Genomic DNA, 21,583 nt, shown 5'->3' on the forward strand with positions numbered 1-21,583 from the left:
GGCATTTAAGTGTGAAGTGACATTCCAAGAAGTGATGGCAGATAAAGGATACTGAAGTGCTGTTACTTTAAATTGTAGAAATCTTGCTACTTCTCCAGCTCATTTATCTACTAATCTATTGTGAGAAATTAGCTGTGATACAGATGCAGTAAAATATGATCTGATAGCCTACTCTGTTCTGGGATCAACTGGATTTTTACCTGATCAGGAAGGTTGGAGCTGAAAGAACCACATGAGTATGTGGGAATAGTTCTTGCTGGAACATAGAATCCTAATGAGATTTGTAACAGAATGAGCAAAGCTGACTCTAATTTTGGTTGTCTGCTAAATGGATTGCATTTGTCTTCCTCTTTTATTTCTGAAATAAAACTGAATTTGAAAGTTTCTTGGCAACATGCTTCCTGTTTTCTGCATGAATGTTTTCAAAGAGTTTAATGTAGAAAGTTGATGCTCTCATCTCTTTTTATTTGCAGGTTGTGCAGAAGCTGTTGAAGTTTTGGGTAATTGGTATTGGTTTCAAAACCTAGTTATTTGGTCTGCCAGGCCCTGACTGCCAGCAAAGGCCTTAAACTCAACGCTGATGCTTGGAATTCATGTGTAGAGGCCAAGCACTAAATTCTGCTCAGCTCTGATATGTGAAATTACTTGTTGGGAACCTTTTCAATTTCTTAAACCTTCAGAGAAGGGAATGGTGCTCACATCTGTGGTACAGCAACATCTACAATTGCATGTACCATATTAACGGGGAAAAGTTGCTGTTCTGCTTTACTGTGGGTTTTATTAATGATGCTTTACTTAAGCCTCTATTTACTGAGGAGCTATTTGTTACTTTTGATTTAAAAGCTTTGCTGGCAGTCTACAGAATTGTCAGAAGCTTATATAAGTTTTTAATTGCAGTTCACTGAAACTTTAGTGGAGGACAGTTCTTACTAGTTTGAGTATGTGGAATTGAAGGGTCTCAAAGCTACCTTGCAGAAACTTGTCATATGGAGATTTATACTACCAATTCTGTTCAGTTCTGCTTTTCTTACTGCAGTTACTTTGATCCTAAATCCCTATGTCTTTTATAGGTAAGGACCCATGTGCTCATTTTAAGGTAACCTTTACAAAGCAGTGGTAAGTACGCTTACTGACCCCATGGTGGAGAGGACACTGTGACATGAACATGTGGAGGTTTTAGTGGAGTGTTTAACATGGGCAGCTGTTTGTAAACTTTGTCCAGGTGGCCTTTATCTGACCATGCCCATAAATGATTATCACTAATAAATGTCAGTGTAATTTATACCAGTTTAGAGTACAGGTTAGGCTAAAATCTGAATGGTGTCAAGTCCAAAAAAATCAAGCACTAGGGAATATGAGGAAGAGACAGGAAACATCTTGTGCAGTGATGCTGAGGAGATGGAATGGGTGAGGTGGGTCTTACGTACCTTCTGCAGCTGCCTTTGTTTTGAAACCTCCCGGTTTGTGTAGTTGTGTTTAAAAGACTGACCTATGTTCTGTGCTGCTAAACTGCCCGTGACAGGTATTATACAATAAAACTCGGCCTTTCCAAAGGGCACTTGAGAGGGTTAGGGCACACTGGAAGAGCAATAATGCTCTCTCATCAAATAAACAAGATGATAGATCCATTTACAGCTACTTAACTGTGAGAATAAAAAGACTGTTTACATAACATGACACAGTCTCATTTGTGTTTTGACTTTGTGTTCTGACTTTGTGTTCTGTTCAGGTAAAATCAAATGTTCCATTAATAGGTTGCTGCAATACAATTTTCAGTTACATGTAAAGGAGAGTTGCTCAACATCTTCGTATTTAGATGCACATCTGTAACAGTGGAATTGGGAATGAACTTGAAGCTTAATGGAAATTATAGCTTCTCCAGGAATACCTCTCCTTCTCATAGGCTATTCCCCTTTATTCCTAAATTTGTTTTCCCTTTTCCAAAATACTTTGAAATAGCAAAAAAAAACCATGAGCAGATTCCAGAATCTCAATGGACATTTGTTGAAGTGGGCTGTGCCAGGAGATGAATGTATGGGATTGCTAAATGTTCTTCAGGGAAACAAGGGTGAGGTAGATTTGGATCAGATAGTTACTACTTTTAAGCATGTTGGAAAAGGTAAACCCTGAATTTCTATGTCAAACCCAGCTAGCTTATTACCTGGTGAAAGCTATTATTTGGAGATCTGATATGTGATTTTTTTTTTTTTTTCAGCTAGGCATGTGCATCACCATTTTCCCACAAAATTATAGGAAAGCAAGACTTCTTTCCTCACTAATGCCACAGGAGGAGGTGGTTGTGGTCTGTTAAGCCTACCTTAAGCCTGAGAACCCACATATCTCTTTAGTTGAGGCTTCTTAATCTTTCATTTTAAACAGTTTAATTTTTATCTGCAAGTTGAATGTTATTGAGTTTTGTTTGCTGTGGTTTGGGGCTTCAAACCACTACTGCAGAGGTGTTAAGTTGCATGTTCCTGTCTCTCATTGACAGTTAGTTACATGAAGATATGCAGTGAAGGGTAAAGTTTGATCTTTCCTCCAAGACAATATTGCAGGACTTAATCTGAACTGTTGTTTGGGCTCACAGCTGTGTGATCATGACATGCAAAGCTGGAGTTGAGCATAGCCTTGACTCGGCTAACATTGAGGGTGTCACTTAAGTTGTGTAAGACTATTTTGGACAGAACTAGGAAAATCTGTTTGGATGGTTGTGAATGAAATTAAGGCAGTTAAGCCAGATTTGTGGTTTCACTGTAAGTAATTGCTAGATTCTCACTTGGCTCTTGAATCCAGACTAAGAGCCAAAGACCTATGCCGTCTGTGCTGTACCGTCATCTCACCAATAGCTGTTTAAGGCACCTGCAAAGCATCTGTCCCACTCCCTTTCTCTTCTGTCCCGTTAAGAAAGTATCAGTATACTTTTCCTTTGAAAACTTCTCTCACGTGTGATGCTCTGAGGTCCTCTTCTAGTTCAGGATGATGTCCGTTGTGGGGATGAATCATTTAGACTGAAGAAGATTGTTGAAAAAGCCCCGTGTTTGCACAAGATTGTCAATGTTTGTGTGTTTATGCACTCTAGGAAAGCTAATCAAGGCTAAATGACAAAAAGCAGGGGTTTAAAAATGGGTGAAGTAGCTTGATACTCAGTTCTCTGATAACAGTGGTGCTTTTACAGCGTGGATAGAGCCTGTAGGGTTTGGTTGTGGGATTAAAAACTTGAACTTTGTCAGGGTGAGGTTGCACCCAAAGTCAAACTTTAACCCCAATGCATTTGGAAATCTCACTGCAGTGCAGTCTGAGAGTAAACAGGCCCTCAGGAGCTGTACTGCAATTTGTTTTCAGGTCACACACTGAAGCTTGGTAAACTGATAGTTGTATTTGTTTTAATGGTAATAATGAAATATCTTTGCATACTGCTTACCAAAGCAACCAGGTCTTGTACTGTTATATTTTTCGTCCTCAGTGTTGCAGCCTGTTACGTTAAATGACAACACATTGCTCTTTGCGATGCATCACCATTGCTGGATGATTCTTTACCTTGAAAGAAATCATTAGGCACCAGTTACTTTGCATTTATTTTCAGAAGATCATGCAGTGTCTTCGTAGGGTTTTGAAAGCCTCAGGAATGTTCACCTTGATCTTAATCCCCCTCATTCAAATCATTACAGGCTATAAAAGGCATTTTGATTACAGCTCGGTTGCTGTAATCAAAGTTCAACTCAAATACTGTAAAGCTATAATGGGACAAGTCAGAAGGAAAACTTAATTTCCTGTGTTGTAGCAGGTGATAAATCACAAATGTTTTATATAGATTTGCTGTGTCAACTTCAGTGTTTGTTCTTCCCTCATGCCTGTGATTTCACCATTGTAAAACTTTGACCAATATTGGGATCTTTGTTACTTTTTTATTGAATGCCCCCCCCCCCCCCGCCTTGTTTCACAGTGATTGTTGATTCAGGATTGACAGCAACAGCACTGACACACAAGCAGATACAGTCTTCTACAAATAAATAGCTGGAGGAGGATAATCTCTTTCCTATTTTCCTCACTTAAGTCTCAGGAATCTCTCGTTCACCTTGTGCATAGATGTTGTAAGAATTCTTGAGGAATTAGGATAATGGGAGCTACTGTTTACAGACTAAGCTGCAGTTGCAACACTCCCCAAACAGAATGAAAATACAAAAGCCTTAAGGCAGCCTTCCCTGGGGGTGGTAGCTAGGTGAGTCTTCAGCTTTAAAGCCTGGCTTTCACTCTCAGGTGCTGCTGGGGTTGCCATTGGAAGTGTGTGAAGAAGCAGGTGACTGAGTTCTTGTGGAAATTGGCATCTCCTTTTCTATGTTGTGGTGGTATGCAAGGTTGTGAGGGTGTCCAGGAGACAGACCACTGGGAGGGCTGAACCCAAACCCCCATCTCTTGCCTTCCCTTCAGCGTGCTTTATTCAGTCCTCTGCAGGTACTTCACCCTGGTTGATCACATCCAGCCTTCTCTTGGTTCCTCCTCACTTTTAGAAAACAACTCCATGAAACATGTTGTTTCTTCACATTAGCAGTGCCTTGATATAATAGATCAAAGGAGACTATGCAAAGTAAATTGCCTGTTTGACCAAACACCATCTTTTGTTGCCTGCTTTAGCCAATGTCTGCCCAAACGGTGCATGGCTGGCCCCCTGCCTGAGCAGAGGTCTGCATGACCTGTTCCAACTGCCTCTGCTCAAGTGGAAGAAGCCTAAACCCTGGCAAGGAAGCTGGCCAAACGAGTGCTGCTTTAAATTACACAATACCTGCTCCGCCTAAAGGTGTAATCTTTAACAGAAGCCTAACATGTTTTGAGTCGCTTGCACATTTTTCTTCTAATATTTCTGTTAAACAAGGCAATAAGCCTGCTGTTACCTTTTGTGTAGCTTGGGGTGAGGGGGGAAAAATCAAAATTGGCACATACAAAGGAGATAAAAGCATGGGGCTCTGCCTATTTGTAGTTCTCTTACTGTCTTCAGGGTCTGGACAATGCCTAAACTTTGGAGGTTGGAAAAGCAAGAATGAGGAAATCACTCCTCCTTTTTCCTTGCTCGTTGCATGTGTGCAGAGACCAAGGTGCTTTGGACACTCATTGCTTTTCCTAAATGCAGCACTTTCTTTAGATTTAAAACAAATAAGTTATAAGGGTGTTTTAGTGAAGTTCTGCCTCTGATAGGTGCATATGTGCAAGTTTCTTAGGACTGCGGGATGAGGAATGCTTTCAGTGCTTCCATGAAATAAACAGTGATTATACTATAAAACGTTTGGCTAAGATCTGTCAGCATTTTAATAGATACATCAGTTGTTTAAAGATTATTGGGGCTGTTCAGCCTGGAGAAGAGAAGGCTGCATGGAGACCTCAGAGCAGCCTTCCAGTATCTGAAGGGCTGTAGGGATGCTGGGGAGGGACTCTTCATTAGGGACTGTAGTGATAGGACAAGGGATAACGGGTTAAAACTTAAACAGGGGAAGTTCAGATTGGATATAAGGGAGAAATTCTTTCCTGTTAGGGTGGTAAGGCACTGGAATGGGTTGCCCAGGGAGGTTGTGAATGCTCCATCCCTGGCAGTGTTCAAGGCTGGGTTGGACAGAGCCTTGGGTGACATGGTTTAGTGTGAGGTGTCCCTGCCCATGGCAGGGGGGTTGGAACTGGATGATCTTAAGGTCCTTTCCAACCCTAACTATTCTATGATTAAGGGGGTTTTATTATGTACCATTCAGCTTTATAACACAGAAGACTATGATTGTGCTTAATTTACTTAATATCTAATTATTATATTAATTTACTTAATATCTAGTTATTAATTTGAGGTGCCATATATAAAATGAAATTTGTCAAGTGCACCAATATTTCTTGAAACACCCTTTTCCAGAGAGATATTGGAAAAAATGCTTCATTTTTCATTCAAACTCAATATTATTACTGATAAAAGCTGTCTGTCCTGGACCTTGGATTTCAAGATACAATCATTGGAAATTAATGGAATTTACATTTCAGACTTACAGGAATAAAGGCTGAATTTTAGAATATTTGGTTGATATTTTATATTATTTCCATCTTCTTCATGTTTAGAGAAGATTCTCCAGTGGTGGTGCTGCTGATTCTACTTCCACTCTGTTTTCATGTACCATAACCTCTATATGAGTCATTTTGGTTTTATGCTTTTCTATTAGGTTGTGCAATGTATTTTTATCTGTTTCCTTCCTTGGTTGTCTCGGTGATATCTACCTTGTAAAATCTCACCAAGCTATTAATTATCATCCTGAGGTAATACAGGCAGCCTTTCATCTAAACCTATACTATCTACCATGCTATAAGATTGGTTGGAGATACCTGGAGAAAATCTGACAACAACTATTTGCTCTGGTGTTGATCCATATTGCTTAGGCTTTATTTTGCATTTATCCACAGCTCTTCATCTCAGTCTTGCTCAACCTTCTTGCATGATTTTCCTCATTTGCACGCTGTTGGGCCCCCGTTAATGGAAACATTTGCAGCTTTTTGGGTTTTTAAGTGCATTTTGACTTGCTTTTTGACTTGAGAGAGCACGAGAAGCCAAATGATTCCCAAAGTCCAGGTATCAGATGCTGGTCTTCAAAATCCAGCTTCCCATCTACCCACAGAAATGATTTTCAGCTACTCAATGTAATTCTAAAAGGCTTTTTAAAATAGTGGAAATGTGTTTTTTAATAACTGATAGCATTTTGTGTCTTTCTTTGCTCCCATAAAGTTTTCAGGAATCGCTTCTTTTACTCTCCTGGGTTGGGAATTTTACCTCATGCTGTTAACCTCTAAACAGCATTGCACATTTTCCAAGCAGAAAATGGTTTAATAAGAAATCTTTTACATGTTCTGGCTCACTGTACTGGGTTAAAGGTTTTAAGTAAAAGTCGGTGCTGAGCATGACACGTGTAATTCAATTCTTGCACAAACAATACAAAGTCCAGTCATTATCTAACCAGAGGCTTTCTCATATTTTGTTTGTTACCAGGTGAGATCTCTATTTATTAACCTCATCACTTTCATTATTGTAAGAAAGTGATCTTAATTGCTGATGCTCAAATGGATTTTTGTGTTCCCAAAGTCCCCTTTCCCAAAGTCAGTCTTCTCTTTCAGGGTCTGAGTATACATTCCCGATCATACTCACTTCAGATAAAGAACACACTCTCTTACTGTTTGATGGAAAGATACTGCCTCCTCTCAAGGGTGATTCAAAGTACTCAGATTAGCCTCTTTCTCTGAATTACCTTCTGCCTGGGAGAGCCAAACTCTGAGTCCACTCATAATTCAGTTTACTCTTCAACTCTCAAAGCTGCCTTAATAAGCTTGAGCTTAATAAGTCTTGTCTTAGTAAGCTTTGACACACACAAGTGCACGTCTCACTTAAAACCTTGATTCTGGATCCTGTACTTTTGTTCCCTTACATTATGTGGCCTTGCTTGAGTCCAATATATATATATATATATATATTTAATATATATATTAAAAAAAATATATATATTTATATATATATATATGGCCAGCACTCAGCCCTGTGTGATGCTGATTCAAAAGGTAGCCAGGATGTAGTTTGGGTTAAGCAGCTTTGCATCATGATGAGTTCACATGACTTGTTCCTGCAAGCCAGGCTTGTCAAAGCAACTATACAGCTTCACCCTTTTCCCTGCTTTCTTCTCCCGCCTGTGTCACTTGATTGCATTTGTAATCTTAACTCTCAGGTTCATGTTAAGAGCTGTAAACGTCACCGGGAAGCAAGGAAGCTTACTGCCTCCCAAGACTTTCCAGGATGCTTAGGAACATGATGTGACTTTCTGTAACTATACACTAGGAATGAGCTCCAGTAACTAATATAAACTCCTTCCTATGTATCAAGGCACAGGAAGTAAAAATTGTGTTTTACTATATTGGGTTAAAAAATTCTCAAATCTGTTTCAATGGATTAGGTTTAGTGCTAGAGCCATTAGGGTTAGGTTTAGGCTAGGGCCTATTAGTATTGATCTTAGAGTTAGTGCCCATCAGGGTTTGGGGTTAGTGACTGTAATTTTTAGGGTTGGGGTTAGGTTAGGGTCATTAGGATTAGAGTTATGCTTAGTGTTACACTCTGTTAGTATTATGTTTAGGGTTAGGGACATCAAAGCTAGGGCTAAGGTAAGGTTTAGGACCTATTGGTGTTTGGGTTACAGCCACTAAGGAAGGGGAGTTCAGGGTCAGTGTTGTAGTTGGGGCCTATTTGGGTTTGAGTTACTATTAGGATCAGGGCCTAAGAGTTAGTATTATGGTTAGGGCCATTACAGTTAGGGTTAGCTTAGTGTTGGGGCCTATTAGGATCAGGTTGAGGGTTAAGACCATTGGGGTTTAGGTTCCGACCTATTGTGTTTTGTGTCAGGCTCAGTTCCCCTGTGTTAGGGTCCATTTGGGTCTGTCCAAGTTAGAGGGCAATGTGCTGTGTGATTTAAACTTTATTTCATGAGTTCATTAAGAAACATGACAAAACCCCATGGCAAACAGGGGCTCAGTCCCCTGTTGCCTAGACTGCTCTAGCATGTGAATCCACTTATTCACCACACTGGTCATAAGATTTCATAACTTTACAACCCATAACTCATACACCTATGAGCAAAATGTTCCCTAGCTGGCAGTGAGAGTGCTCCTCCTTCCTCCTCCATCACAGTGTGGTTGTTCCCTGGATCACACCAGGAAGCACGAAAGCCTCAGCAATCCAGCTGCTGTTGGATCTGCTTCAAAAGCTCTTTGGGTAAGCTGATGTTTTATATCTTCCTGGCCACTGCTATGTGGGAGCCCTAGTCAGTGTGCATCTGCTTTGGACCCGGATTCTGGCTTAGCCAGTGCCTCACACTAACTCTGAAATCTTACTCTAAATTTAGCTGTTATTCTAATCCTTGTCTCAATACTGACCCTGCAGCTAATTGACCTGCAGTGGTCTATGAGGGCCCTATGATGTGCACCATTGCTTGCTTAGTGCTTTGGGTTTGTCCAGGCATCACCCAGAAATATCTAAAAGGCACTCCTAACATATCTGAACCAAAACACCAGGCAAAACCAGAAGCAAAATTCAATTAACTTCTTATCTATTGGAATCATATCCTTCAGTTCTTATCCATCTTTTTCTGCCATAGAGTCCCTTGTAGTCCCTGGTCCTCAACTTGCTGGGAATGCAATGAAGTGGCAGGCTGTGAATGGTACCATCACCAAGTGGACACCATCATCTTCTTATTTGTGTAGGTAGGCATCAAGCCAGAGATCTCCTGAGCTCTTCAGGGAGCTGAGAGAAAGAGAAAGCACAGGAGGCCACATTATGCAGGGTTACTTAGGAGAATATTGGTGGGGACAGGGGAAATGAGGGTTTGTGTGTGTTGATTTGTGAGAGAACAAGACAATTCTTGTTCTTCGTATTCCAATCTTGCCTACATCCTCCTGCAATTCTTTGGCCTGTGTGTTGTACTTACTGGACAATGTCTGCAAAAGCTGTGAGCAATGGCTTGCATTGGTACTCGATGCCATGTTTGGCACACAAGGACTTCACCAGAGGAGCCACCTTCCAGTAGTTGTGTCTTGGCATTGTAGGAAACAGGCTGTGAACAGGAGACAGACAAAATCTCAAGCCCATTCTTCACCTGTGTATCTCAGTCTCTAGAGTAATAGCGTAAGTAGTTAGTACAGGTAGGCTTAAACTACAGTGTCAGACTATAATCAGAGCGCTTTAGTATGTACATGTTCACTAATGCTTACAAGCTACTGCTCTGGATAGACCTTGTTGCTATCTATGATTTCATAGGTCCTGCCCATGTTCAGTTTTCACTTGGCATTCTCGCCTTCCTAGTGAGGTCTAGTGAAGGTTTTGAGTTACATTGTGATCCTGTTTAGGGTTTTCAGCCTTTTAAAAGACAAACTCATTGATGCCCCAGAACTCTTCATAGAATTCAGAGCAAAGAAGAACAGGGACAAGAAAAACAAGAAAAGAAAAATACTTAAAGAGGGAAGAAAATTCTCTTTTGGGGTGCATACTCACTGATGTTCAATCTGGAAGTTCAGATGCCCAGTAAACCAGTCATTGAATAGGGACTGCTCAACATTGCATGTGGCCTGGAGCTAGCAAAGAGGAAAGGAAAGCAAAGTCAGCACAGGTTGGTGACTGCAGCCTTTCTCTAAAGAGCACAATATGCTGTGCTACTCTGTTGTTTTCTCTCAGCCTACGCTGAGCTACATCAAGCCAGGGCTCATAATCCTCCTTCAGCTTTGTGGATGCACATAAACATGTACATAGTCTATGTACATAGACTAACATGGGCCATGGTAAGAGTAGGAGTTGGCTCTGTGCTCCTGTGAGTGCATGTGAACAGTCAGAAGTTCCTCCTGGGTCTTCTCAAACCTATGTCTGCAGAAAAAGCAGAGATGGCAGAGTACTTCTGTGTGGTCAGACTGCTCTGCTGGACTCCAGTAAGTCTCTCTGCAAAGAGGGGACACCACACTACTATTCTACTAGTGTAATTGCTCTTGCAAGAGCAGGAGACAAACTTCCATCTCCATGTAAGGCGAAAAGGTCCAAGACGGAATGATGCAATAAGTGAGGAGATGGGTATATTTAGGGGATGGAATCATAGAATAGTTTGGGTTGGAAGGGACCTTAGAGATTACCTAGTTCCATTCCCCCTGCCATGGGCATGGACACCTTAATAGAGCTGGGACCTAGCTTTGATTTTTAGATTGCCTATGAACATCTCATTGCTATCCTATTTACTGTTACCATAGCTGAATACCATTATACTACTAACCTTCACTTCCCACTTCCTAACAGGTTTTCACCTTTAGTTCAGTAGAGAACTTGCTCGTCTTGTGGTTAGAATTTGTACCTGTATGGTCACAACTCTTAAGAATGGAAAATGTTTTACCTGAGTAGACATCCAGTCCAAATTCTTGTCATAGTAAATATCCATAGGGATATGGTTCATCTGTGAAACCCAGACAAACCAGCTGCTCTCCATCATCCTGTGCAGTCAGAGAAATGGCCAGAATTCAGTAACAGGTAAGCAAGTCAGTGATGAGCCACTGAAATAACACCACAACCAGACTTACAAACACATAGCTGAACGTCAGCCTTGCTAATCCAGCACCTGGAAGCACTTCCAAAACCTGGAAGTTTCATACTTCCTTATGAAACCCATGATTATTTAATATGGTTTGTTCTAAAACTGTCGGAGCCTGGTATTAATCTTGTTTTATCTGTAGCCAAGGACCACACTGATTAAAATCAGTAAAATGCTCCAAGTGGAGAGCGTAGTGTCCATTTAAGCCAATGCTGCTGGAGCACTTGCAAGCCCAGACTAAGCTGTTTCTGTTAAATGATCTCTTTCTCTAACCAGCAGCAGACCCAACACCCAAAGCACTGAATTACTTATAGTATTTAACAGCACTCAGTGAAGTCTCTTTGCTCCAGAGCCAATGCGATGACATAAGACTTGAACTGGCAGAGAAAGGCAGGCAAGCACAGATGGAAAGAATATATAGAGGAAGGCTGAAGAACTTTCTAAAGAGAGATTACCTGAATATAAAATAATATGCCACAAGACTCTTTATTTCTAGTAATGATCCATAAATAAAAAAGAATCTGATGTAGAAAGTCATCATCCAGGCCAAGTCCTACCAAAAGCAGACCCAACAAGAGAATCATTATAAATTACGTTTGCTTAAATCTTTTTCTAAGCTTCATGTTCTATGTACCAGAGAACAATCTACATTTAACTTTTGTAAGTTTTTGTTGAATTGAATCAGCAAAACTAGAACTGGAGCAATCCAAGTTAACACGAGATGATAGTACTCACAGCTTCCTATAACATAGATGAATGTGAGGATTTACACCTGGTTAATCTACATTGATATAATAGTGAATGACTATGCATTCAGAAACATGAGTTGACGTGTCTCAAATCATTGCCCAGGTCTCCACAGTGAGCTAAGTCCTGGACCACCAATGATCTCATTGTGGCTGGACTTTGCTGTCTTCCTGCATGCATAACACGCACAAGAGAAGGAAGAACAAAGCACTAATTCTGGCTGCCTGCATAGGAAATAATGCTAAGTATATGCATACTGCTTACAAATCAAGGACAACAGTTCCTATAAATCCTTATCCTCCTGTTTCTTACCACTGTGGACCTTCCAATTTGCTTCCCAAACTAAAGGGTACACTCCATCGTTCTGCAAATGAGTACAAGCCAAAACAGCCGTTTGTTTTCCGGACCCTATGTTTGAGCTGGGGAATATAATGGTGTAGCAGAAAGCATGCAGAGGCACTGACAAACCTCAAACTGACCTGTCCTGTTAGGCTTAACTGAATGGCACACAGCAGGGGCTGAGCTCCGGGCAGAAGCTAGCTCTATGTTCAGAGGAAAGGTTGAAGGCCCACAGTTGACCCCTTCCTGGTTGCAGAAGCAGCAATACTCACCACCCAGTACCTTTTTGTGTATGCGATGTAAAACGTGTGGTAGTGGAAGTAGGTGGGAAACAGGAGTGGAGGCAGAGCTGTAAGGGAGAACTCATTGTCACTGGTAATGTCATGGACTGAGTGACAGATAAACTGAAAGCAAAGGATCCTTCAATGGTTACTCAATATGGAGAATATCCCAAGAAGTTTTAGGGCTATGGAATTTTCTGGATGACACCGGTATGCATCACTGCAGGGCATCAGTGAGCAATATGGGAGCCTGCTGACCTCAAGAGGTAAAACGGAGGTAAGACAAGAAACTCTCTGAAGCTTGGCTGAGGACAGCTCCTGCTCTTCAGCAGGACAGCCTGCTGCTGCTGTCACCTCTCAGTACATTGCCTTCTGTTTCCTCATGGAGAAAGGCTATGTCCACTGCTTCTTTCAGAAGAGTGAAAACAAAAAGGAGCGTGTAGAATCCTGAGAAATAAGGAGGACAAGACCCCAGAAACTTAATAATCCTTCTGAGCATCACAGCAAATCACTTTGCAAGAGAGCAACTGGCTGATACTGGCCAGGATGCTACATCAGTATCTCTGAACATTTCTAGGTCTGTCCATTAATCTGATGGTGATTACAAACCTAAGATTTCATTTTAGGGTTTTAACTGAGGGACAGCCACAGAGGAGTAGTTTGAGAAGTGGCTTCCCAAAGGTGATTTGGCTCCCCATTTGTTACTTAAAGCAGAGGAACAATAAGAGTACATATAAAATCCTCCCGTGGATTTTAGGTTGTGAGAACTCAAATGCAAACTCAACCTTCCAAGTGGACATCTCACTTGTACTTTAAAACAAAACCAACCCCACAGACTTTTATCTAAATTTGAATACCACTGATTACAATGTCATACCACATCTTCCAGACCCACTGTGGAAGATGTGGAAGATCTGGGATAGGATCACCATCCTTAACTAGGCATCTCTGAATTGTACATCTGAGCTATGCACAACTGAACTAACCCTGGTAGATCTGTTTAGTGACCTGAGAGAAAAGCCACTGTTGGAGTGAGTTCCTGCCATCTTCAGAGATCAAGGGCAAAACCAGGTTGCATGAATCACACCTTGGAAGTGCCCATTTCTGCTGGGTTTTATGGTTTGAAGTCACACTGTCCGCTTTCCAGGCAAGCATCCTGAGACTTCAGGCTATTCGGGAGAGTTGCAAGAGGTGACTTTGCTTTGTCCCGTGTTGAAATTGTGCTGCTTTGCCAAAGGAATAAAAGCTTCACTAAGATGGGAAGAAGAGGCCAAGGGTGAGCCTAGAGATCAGAGCACTGACAGTGAAGAAACTGTGAGTGTTTGCTTTCACTAGCCATGTACTACCCGGCTCACACCAACAGTCCCTGCAGCCCTCATCTCACTCTCCCAAGTAACTTCCTTAGTTACTGCGTTAAGAGTCTTTCTCATTTTCTCTGTCCAAATAGATGCAAAGCACCACAGTTTTAAGATGATCCCACTACTTTTTCTACCCTGGAACAAACTTAAGCTGTTTGGTTAGGAATTCTCAAACCAAATCAATGGGTTTCCAATCAGGAAGGGCACAGAAACATGATCTCATGTAGGATCACATGGTCATTGAGGCTGGAAAGAAGCTCAGGATCTCAGAAGAGCAGTAGCTATACTTTGGTTAGACCAGGTTACTCAGGTTTTTAATCAATTCAGGTCTTCAATTCCTCCAAAAATTAGATGGAAATTGATTATTATGATCCTTGATGGGGACACCTCAGTCCTGCTCAAATCCTGCAGGTAAAAAGACCTACAAGCCCCATTGGTACCCCTCATTGTATTGCAGGAGAATGAAGATACTCACTGATGAAGAAGTATTTGTGTTGGTGATTGTATGGCATGTATTTTTTCTTTTTGATCCCAAGCTGTGGAAAGAAACAGCAAAACAATTAGAGTGGAAGCTAAGCAAACTGCACAGGTAACCTGCTGGGGTCCATTCTTTCTTCCCCAGGGGCACTCTTCTTGCACACTTCCACAGCCCTCATTCCTATCGTCTCCCTCTTTGTACCTGTTCTGTTAGCTTACATACATACCTTTACCATAAACTCTCATTCCATTAAAGTAAGGCTTACAGCTTTGTAAAGTCCTTCAGAGATAAACAGTTAAGCAAGCACCAGTTTTTTTTTCTCCAGAAAGGGAAAATAAGTGATTGTCAAAAAGTAGTTCCAAATATGTTTATGACAAGTCAGAACAGAGACAGCAACCCATAAGGAACTCCTATATTGGTATGTGGTAGGAAGGAAACTGCTGTGAAAGATACAACTATTGACTAGGCTGGAAGAGAATGATGCACTAAAAACTATACCAGAACCTTTCATCCATAGATAGCGTGATCTGTAAGTCATGATAAAAAAGTATCTTGGTGGTGGATAGAGGGAGTTTTAACAGGTGGATTTCCTTGGGTTTGTGTTCTTACCATGTTCTACTTCATTTTGTAAAATATTAGATATTTCAAGGCTCAGTTGTATGATTAGTCAAAAATAGTCATATGTATTTTTCCTCTTGCCCCTACTTTCTTCTCTGATTCTGTACATTTGAGTGACAGTTTCATGATGATAAAGGCCACTGAGTTGTTCTACCAGGTCATTAAGGTGTTATAACCATTAACAGTCTTTTTGTTGATGGATTTTCCACCCTATATGAGGCATGTTCATCATGTCTCATTTATTTGCAACTACTTGTCAGCTGTTCAAGAAATCTTTAAAGGCCCTTATGTGAACTGCGAGCTGCTTACAAAGGATGAGGAAAGTAGACACAAGATGAAAGCAATCTCTTTCCAGAGCCTGTCATCACATCTTAGTTTTAGATCTTTATGGCACAGATTTTCGTTGACCAGGGCGTTCTTCCCATCTCCTGGTACACGAGTGCACACACACACACACACACATACATACACTGACCTCCACAGATAACTTCTTCCCCAAAGTAAACAGGAAAGGGTGCATATCAATATCAGGGTCTTTCCGGAAGCAGTTGGGTTTGGCATGGTGCTGGGAGTGCAGGAGAGTCCACCATTTGGCTGATGCCCCCTGTTTTAGTGAAGAACGAAGTGTGAAGAGTACAATGCTTTCAGAGCCAGCTTTCCTCCCATCCCGCTCCTTCACTCAATGCTGAGCTCACTGGCCTCCACAGTCTTCAGAACCCACACTTTTATGGGAAAGCCATCAAATCTAAGTAGTAGTAGTAGTAGTAATCAGGTACTTACGATTAAGTGGCACATCACAAACTTATGCAGCAAGTGGTTCCACTTGGTTGCCCTGAATACTGAAAGATGTCCTAAATCATGTTGCAACCATGAAGCCTGGACCTGGAAGAGGGAAAAGAAAACATTGGGAGGGGAGAAAAACAAGGAATTGAGATCAGGACAGTTCCACACCCATCCTTTGCTTTGAAATACTGAGATCTATTGCTCAGACATTGCTCCAAAGTCACAATTGGAAAGGAACTATGAAATCCTGATACTCTTAAGGCTTCCCCCCAAATACATCTTGCTGAAAGAATCTCAGACTAGGTTTAATGGCAGCTCCCCACATGCAGAATTCCTTCTTTACATCATCTGTATACACGTGCCATATAGTGGTTGTCTTCTTATGGCGAAGAGGTATGTCAAGTAAGGAAACGGAGGACTAGATGACTGCAATAGTAGTATGCGTATGAAAGCTGGTGCAAGTCAAGTCCATGTGCCTGTGCTATGAACGTAGTTGCTTACCTGGGAAATGGTCAGTACCACCAGAGAGCCAACAAAGGGCATGAAGGATGTTCCAAAGTAGAAGAGGATGAGCCAAGCAGCGGTATCCAACAGGAGGATGTGAGTGAGGAGCAGGAAGAAGAAGAGTTGATTTGGCTCCAGAAGTCCCATTTTCTCAACAGTAGCACGCAATTCACGGAAGTCTTTCACCAGCATTTTCTGTGGGAAGCACCAGTGTTACATGTTCTCTGTTTCTAGCGTATAGCACTACTTCAATGGAGGGGAGCAAGGGCAAAGGATCTGGGCTTGCACATTAGTAAGCTTTATCATTGCTCTCCTACAGCTTCCCTGTGTCTACAAAGAGCAGAGTAGCAAGAGGCAGCCATCTCAGGGCACAATGTCTGTACCCCAGACTCCTAAGACTGTATCTTTGGTGCTTCCTCCATCATCTTCTTGGCAGGTAGCATAGGGCTCAAATGGAAGCTGTGCCGAGTGGAAGTTGTACTGCATGTGCCTTAACATAGCATGCCACCTTGTGGTAGCTCTTTTGTTATTCCACTTCTGGACCAGTTCCAGTAGATGAATGTATGTCTTCACTTTACCCTTCCTGAGATTAACAGGGTCTGTATGAAAATGACATTTACAGCCCAGCTGGCCTCAGGCTGGTGAGCACCAAGGAAGAAGAAAGGAGCACAGCAAAGGTGCTTGATCAACCCATCTTTGTCTTTGCCAGCTCTGCAGATGCTTCCCAAGCCTAATTCTGGTCTCCGTACAGCCCAACCCACAAACCAGCTTGTTACCTTGCTTTCCCAGTCACTTTGGGTTTCCATGGAGCAAGGTACACACAAGCCCTGGTGCAGTCCAGCTATGGAATTGAGAAATAGGCAGGACGTGGCCAAGGTAAGAGGGTTCATGAGGTTCCCACCTACATAGGAAGTGTGGCCGTGCCATCGTGGGACAGGCAGACTGCTCTGAATTGTGTTTCTGATGTCTGACTTACATCTTCCTTCACTGTACAGTGTGGGGCTATGCAAAGGAAAAGTCAGGGCAGGCTATAAGGAATAGGGAAAACAAATAGTCTTGGATAGCAGGAAGCAACAAGAACCATACAGCCCAGGGAATATTTGTACTCCAAGACTATTCCTGTTCTGTTGTCTGTGCCTCTCTCATGAAGTTTTATCACGTTGCTGTCAACAGTGCTTCTGTGAATGATTATTCTGGGAATGACCTTGAGACAGCTACAAGAGGGCTGTCCAAAACAGCAATGCCAATACAGCCTGTGAAACATCATTCAGGGCTAAAACACTCTACCTGCAGTCTCTCCCTACAGATACCTACAAGAAAGGGAGTTGAACATTTACTATCAGCTAGAAAGAATTACTCAAATTTTGATCAAAGCAAGGGGAAGAAAAGGTGATAGCTGTGATTTCCATGAGAGCAAAACAAGGCTCTGTTATTCACATAGAGTTGCTGTGATAATTAAAAATCATTTTCAGGAATCCCATTTGCACCCACATAATGTGGATTTAGACTAATACGCATGTATTGTTTCTGAGCAGTAACACAAAAGTGAAGAACCTGGCTCCCATTGCTCCAGGAGCTATGCTGATACAGTTGAGCAAGGTCTCTCCTCAGAATATTTCCCTTTAATCTACCTTTGATCTGATTTACAAAGATAGACTTACATTTTTAGTGGGCTCAATACTGGGTTGATCTGGGGCCAGCTCCCCGATCTGCAGCGGCTTCAAGTGCTTGCTCACCAGCGCCTTGTCAACATGGAAGGCTACAAAGGCATCCTGCAATGCACGAGAGAAAAGGAAGAGGTAAGAAAAACAAATTCCCTGTTAATAACTTCAGTCTGTTGTGCATAGAAAGACATTCACTGTGGAGGAACCACAACAGCAGAGAGGACTCTTTGACCTTTATCTCCTCAAGCTTTGGTTGACATTTTACTTCTCGTGTTTATCCTATGCTCTTAAATGAGATCTTATTTCAGGTGGCAAATGGAAGAGGTCTGACTTCCACTACTGCAATAACTACAGGTATGCAATCTCCAGAGAACAAAATTGAATTCAACTCCATTGTATGCCTAAAGCACAATCTAATTCCCTTGCCTTTCTTCTTTCCCCTCTTCGCAACCCCAATATTAGCGACTTTTCCATCTTCCTTGTCATACAGGTGGCCAAAAGACTTTTCATATCAGTGTACCTGAATAATCAGTTGTTGTGCAACTAGTCAAAAGAGAAAATTGCCCTTTAAATCTGAATACTTAAAAGGAAAAAGTGGTTCCTCTTATTCACTGGGTAGAGAACTCCCAGATTAACTAAGACCGGAAGCAGTTCATCGAGGACCAAGTGATACCAGAGAACTTTCTCTAGTGCTTGGGAGTATTCAGAAGGAAATGAATGCAAGGACCTAATACATAAGCACAGGTCTGGTGTTGCTAATCTCTCCTGAAGATGCAACCGTGACAAAGCAGTGGTGACAGCTTCCAGGCAGGGTTGAGGACAGAAAGGGCAGGATGCAAAAAAGCAGAGGAGACAGCAGGGCATGAAGGGGGCAGCTGGAGCCCTGAAGCACAGCTGAGATTGAGCTGAGCTGTGAGTTCAGTCTGTAGGAGAGGAATCATGGAATGATTTGGGTTGGAAGGGACCCTAAACCACATCCAGCTCCAACCCCTGCCACAGGCAGGGATGCCTTCCACTAAAGCAGGGTGCTCCAAGCCCCATCCAACCTGGCCTCGAACACTTCCAGGGATGGGGCAGCCACAGCTTCCCTGTGCCAGTGCCTCAGCACCCTCACAGGGAAGATTTCCTAATGTCTAGTCCAAATCACCCTTAAGATTCTCCAACAATGGAAAATTGCTTTTGTGCATCCACGCCTTTAACCTGTTGATCTGCTTGCATGGCATCTTCCATTCAACTCAGCGTAGTCATCCTGAACAGGCTGGAATCAGTGCTTCACTGCATTCCAGCCCCAGAGTTACTCTGGGCAAACGGTTGTGTGACAAAATGAAGTTGTTTCTCAGATCTCTGAGTAAACTGCTGTAGAATTTCTGTCCTCTTCTCCAAAAGTACTCAGGTTGGGCAACTACATGGCTGACACTGAAGCATATATGTAACATACAGTGCACACAAACACAACACTGATGAATCTAAAGAACCAGCAAACACTTTCTCTGCAAAATGATCTACCTGCTTATTTCATAATGTGGCAACACCAGATGTTTTTACAGGCTTGAAGATTCAACCAAATTTTCCAAATGCAGTCCAAACTTCCAGTCTCAAGATTGTTGTTCCTGTTTCCTAAGTCACCTCAGTCCTCATTCCACAACTAACTCTGCTCTTCTGCCCTTTGTGAGAAAACACAGCACCACCACCACAAAAAGCAGCAATAAAAGGACTCCTCTGCACAGTTTTGTTACACTTAGTGTTACTAACGTCGCATTAATCATACTCAGTTTTCCATTCCTCATATTCTTCTTACTGAGAGCCTTCTGTGTATTCCACCCTCTTCTAACTTATCATCTTTTGGTGATATTTGGTCTTGATAAAATTTACCAAAGCTAAGATAATTTCTTAAGATTTTTAGAATATAAGTGCAAAAACACCTAAGCAATTGACCTGTTCCAAGATGTACAGACCTCAATAAGGTCTTAAGGATTTTCTTATTCAATGCTTTCTTCAGTTCTTTTTGTCTCTGCCTCCCAAACTGACTAAAGAGCTTGTTGGATTCACACTGTCTCATGAAACTAATCTTAGTAATGAGGAGGAGTTTCTTACTTCACCCACAATATCCTGGCTATATTCCTGCAGCAACTCAGCGTGGATATAACCCCCTCCCTATTAATGCCATTTACAGCCCTTAACCTGGAGATAAATCACATATGCTTAAGAAAGAGCCATACCCCAGCATTTTTCCACTGTGGTGCACAGCTTATTTAAGGTGCTGCATACTTATGTGTGAAGGCAGTAGAGTTGGTGTCAAACAAAAGCAGCTGAAGCCTTGCAGGGCTAAATGATTTGGACATGGGACCAACTTATAAGGACCAGTTCAGATCCCAGAAACAAAATATCTGTGTTTTCCAAGTTCTAGGGGGCAAAACTGAAAGAAGTCTGACAGTACTAACAAGAGAAATGAATGATGGAATATACAGAATGCAAAGTGCAGCTAAAGGTGTCCCTGCCCATGGCAGGGGCTTGGAACTGAATGATGTTTATGGTCCCTTCTACCCCAAACCAGTCTGGGATTCTAATAGAGTCTGAAATTTAAGCTTAGTGCACTGATTATTACATCCATAAGCCTCAAACATCCTGTATATATGAAGGATCAGGGAACTATTTGTCTTGGGTTTTTCCTTTTACAATAGACACCAAGGTAGCAATCGCATTTGTCACATCTTTGTGTAGATGTTAATTTACCACCATTTTCCACCCTTCCTGCATGCACCCGAAGGCAAGAACTCCAGGGAATCAGCTGAACGTTTTGATGTGAGTTTACCACAAGCTTCCACGGCAACAAAACACCAGTCAGGCCAGGAAACACGATGAGCAGAAGTCCTTTCACCCATGCACTGACTCCCCAGCAGCTGGACACTTGTAACTGGCCAATCCTTTTGATTTTGTTCATCTCCAGGCTCAGAAGGACCACGTACTGTGCCTACAGAAACTTCTCTGGAATTCTGCTTGGGAAAGCATCATGTCTTTGATTTCCCTCCAAGTTAAGCCAGGTGGCATTTTGGAGGGATGCTTTCCCTAAAGGAATGCTTCTGGAAGCAGCTACTTTTGCCACAGGGCTGATTTATCCTGGCTGTAAGCGGTCCCTGGAATTCACAGTAGGTGCAGAAGCAAGATCAGGAGATAAAGAGTAATCCTGAAGGCTTGAGCTGGATAAACAGCTACAGTCCCACTGCAAAGCCTCTTCATTTGCCATTTCACATAGGATGAGGCTGGGAAGCTTCCACTTCAAAGCCTAGGGGTACAAAGCGACGCCGCATACCCCTAGACCCTGCTCCATGCCCTAAATCCCACCGGAGTCACCTCCCACGGTGCCGGCCGGGTACCGGCGCCCTCCGCCCCGCATCTCCGAGCGCGGCCCTCACCGTGGCGTCCTGCCCGGCGTGGCTACAGATGAGACGGGCCCCTCCCGGGTGCCTCCGGCAGAAGCGGCTGATGTCGTACACCTTCCTCTCGATCACCAGCCATCGCTCCTTCGGCCCCGGCCCCGGCCCGCGGCCGTTCCGCTCCCCGATCTCCTCCCAGGTGAAGCGCCGCAACGCCGGCGCCGCAGCGGGGTCCCCGGGCAGCGCCATCCTCTTTTCCTCCTCCCGTCCCGCTCCCCATCCATATAATGGTGGGGCACGCCCGGCCTCCGCCCTCT

At 42.6% G+C, this 21,583-nt stretch overlaps 1 protein-coding gene across 1 annotated transcript; it reads right to left on the reverse strand.

Annotated features, from left to right (window-relative positions):
* Positions 1-9,246: 9,246 nt before the first annotated feature.
* On the reverse strand, positions 9,247-21,515 carry LOC130596669 (acyl-CoA (8-3)-desaturase-like). Its single transcript, XM_057404531.1, has 12 exons — positions 21,306-21,515; positions 17,890-18,000; positions 16,226-16,423; positions 15,722-15,823; positions 15,417-15,545; positions 14,321-14,381; positions 12,479-12,555; positions 11,576-11,673; positions 10,926-11,022; positions 10,046-10,125; positions 9,483-9,608; positions 9,247-9,298 (listed from the first exon to the last, which is right to left on the reverse strand). The coding sequence occupies exons 1-12, from the start codon at positions 21,513-21,515 to the stop codon at positions 9,247-9,249; spliced, it is 1,341 nt and encodes a 446-aa protein (XP_057260514.1).
* Between the last annotated feature and the right edge of the window lie 68 nt (positions 21,516-21,583).

Source organism: Pezoporus wallicus, unplaced genomic scaffold (genome assembly GCF_028554395.1).
Source record: "Pezoporus wallicus isolate ANWC-B61680 ecotype Strahan unplaced genomic scaffold, APGP_CSIRO_Pwel_v1 contig_13201, whole genome shotgun sequence".
Classification (NCBI taxonomy): domain Eukaryota; kingdom Metazoa; phylum Chordata; class Aves; order Psittaciformes; family Psittacidae; genus Pezoporus; species Pezoporus wallicus.

Excerpts from the sequence above, each read along its gene's own strand:
- LOC130596669 (XM_057404531.1), bottom strand. The coding sequence starts at position 21,515 with ATGGCGCTGCCCGGGGACCCCGCTGCGGCGCCGGCGTTGCGGCGCTTC. Across the intron at positions 14,382-15,416 it reads GGAAGAAGTTATCTGTGGAG|CTTGGGATCAAAAAGAAAAA; the intron begins GTCAGTGTATGT and ends TTCTTTCCACAG. Across the intron at positions 11,023-11,575 it reads GCATATTATTTTATATTCAG|GATGATGGAGAGCAGCTGGT; the intron begins GTAATCTCTCTT and ends CTGACTGCACAG.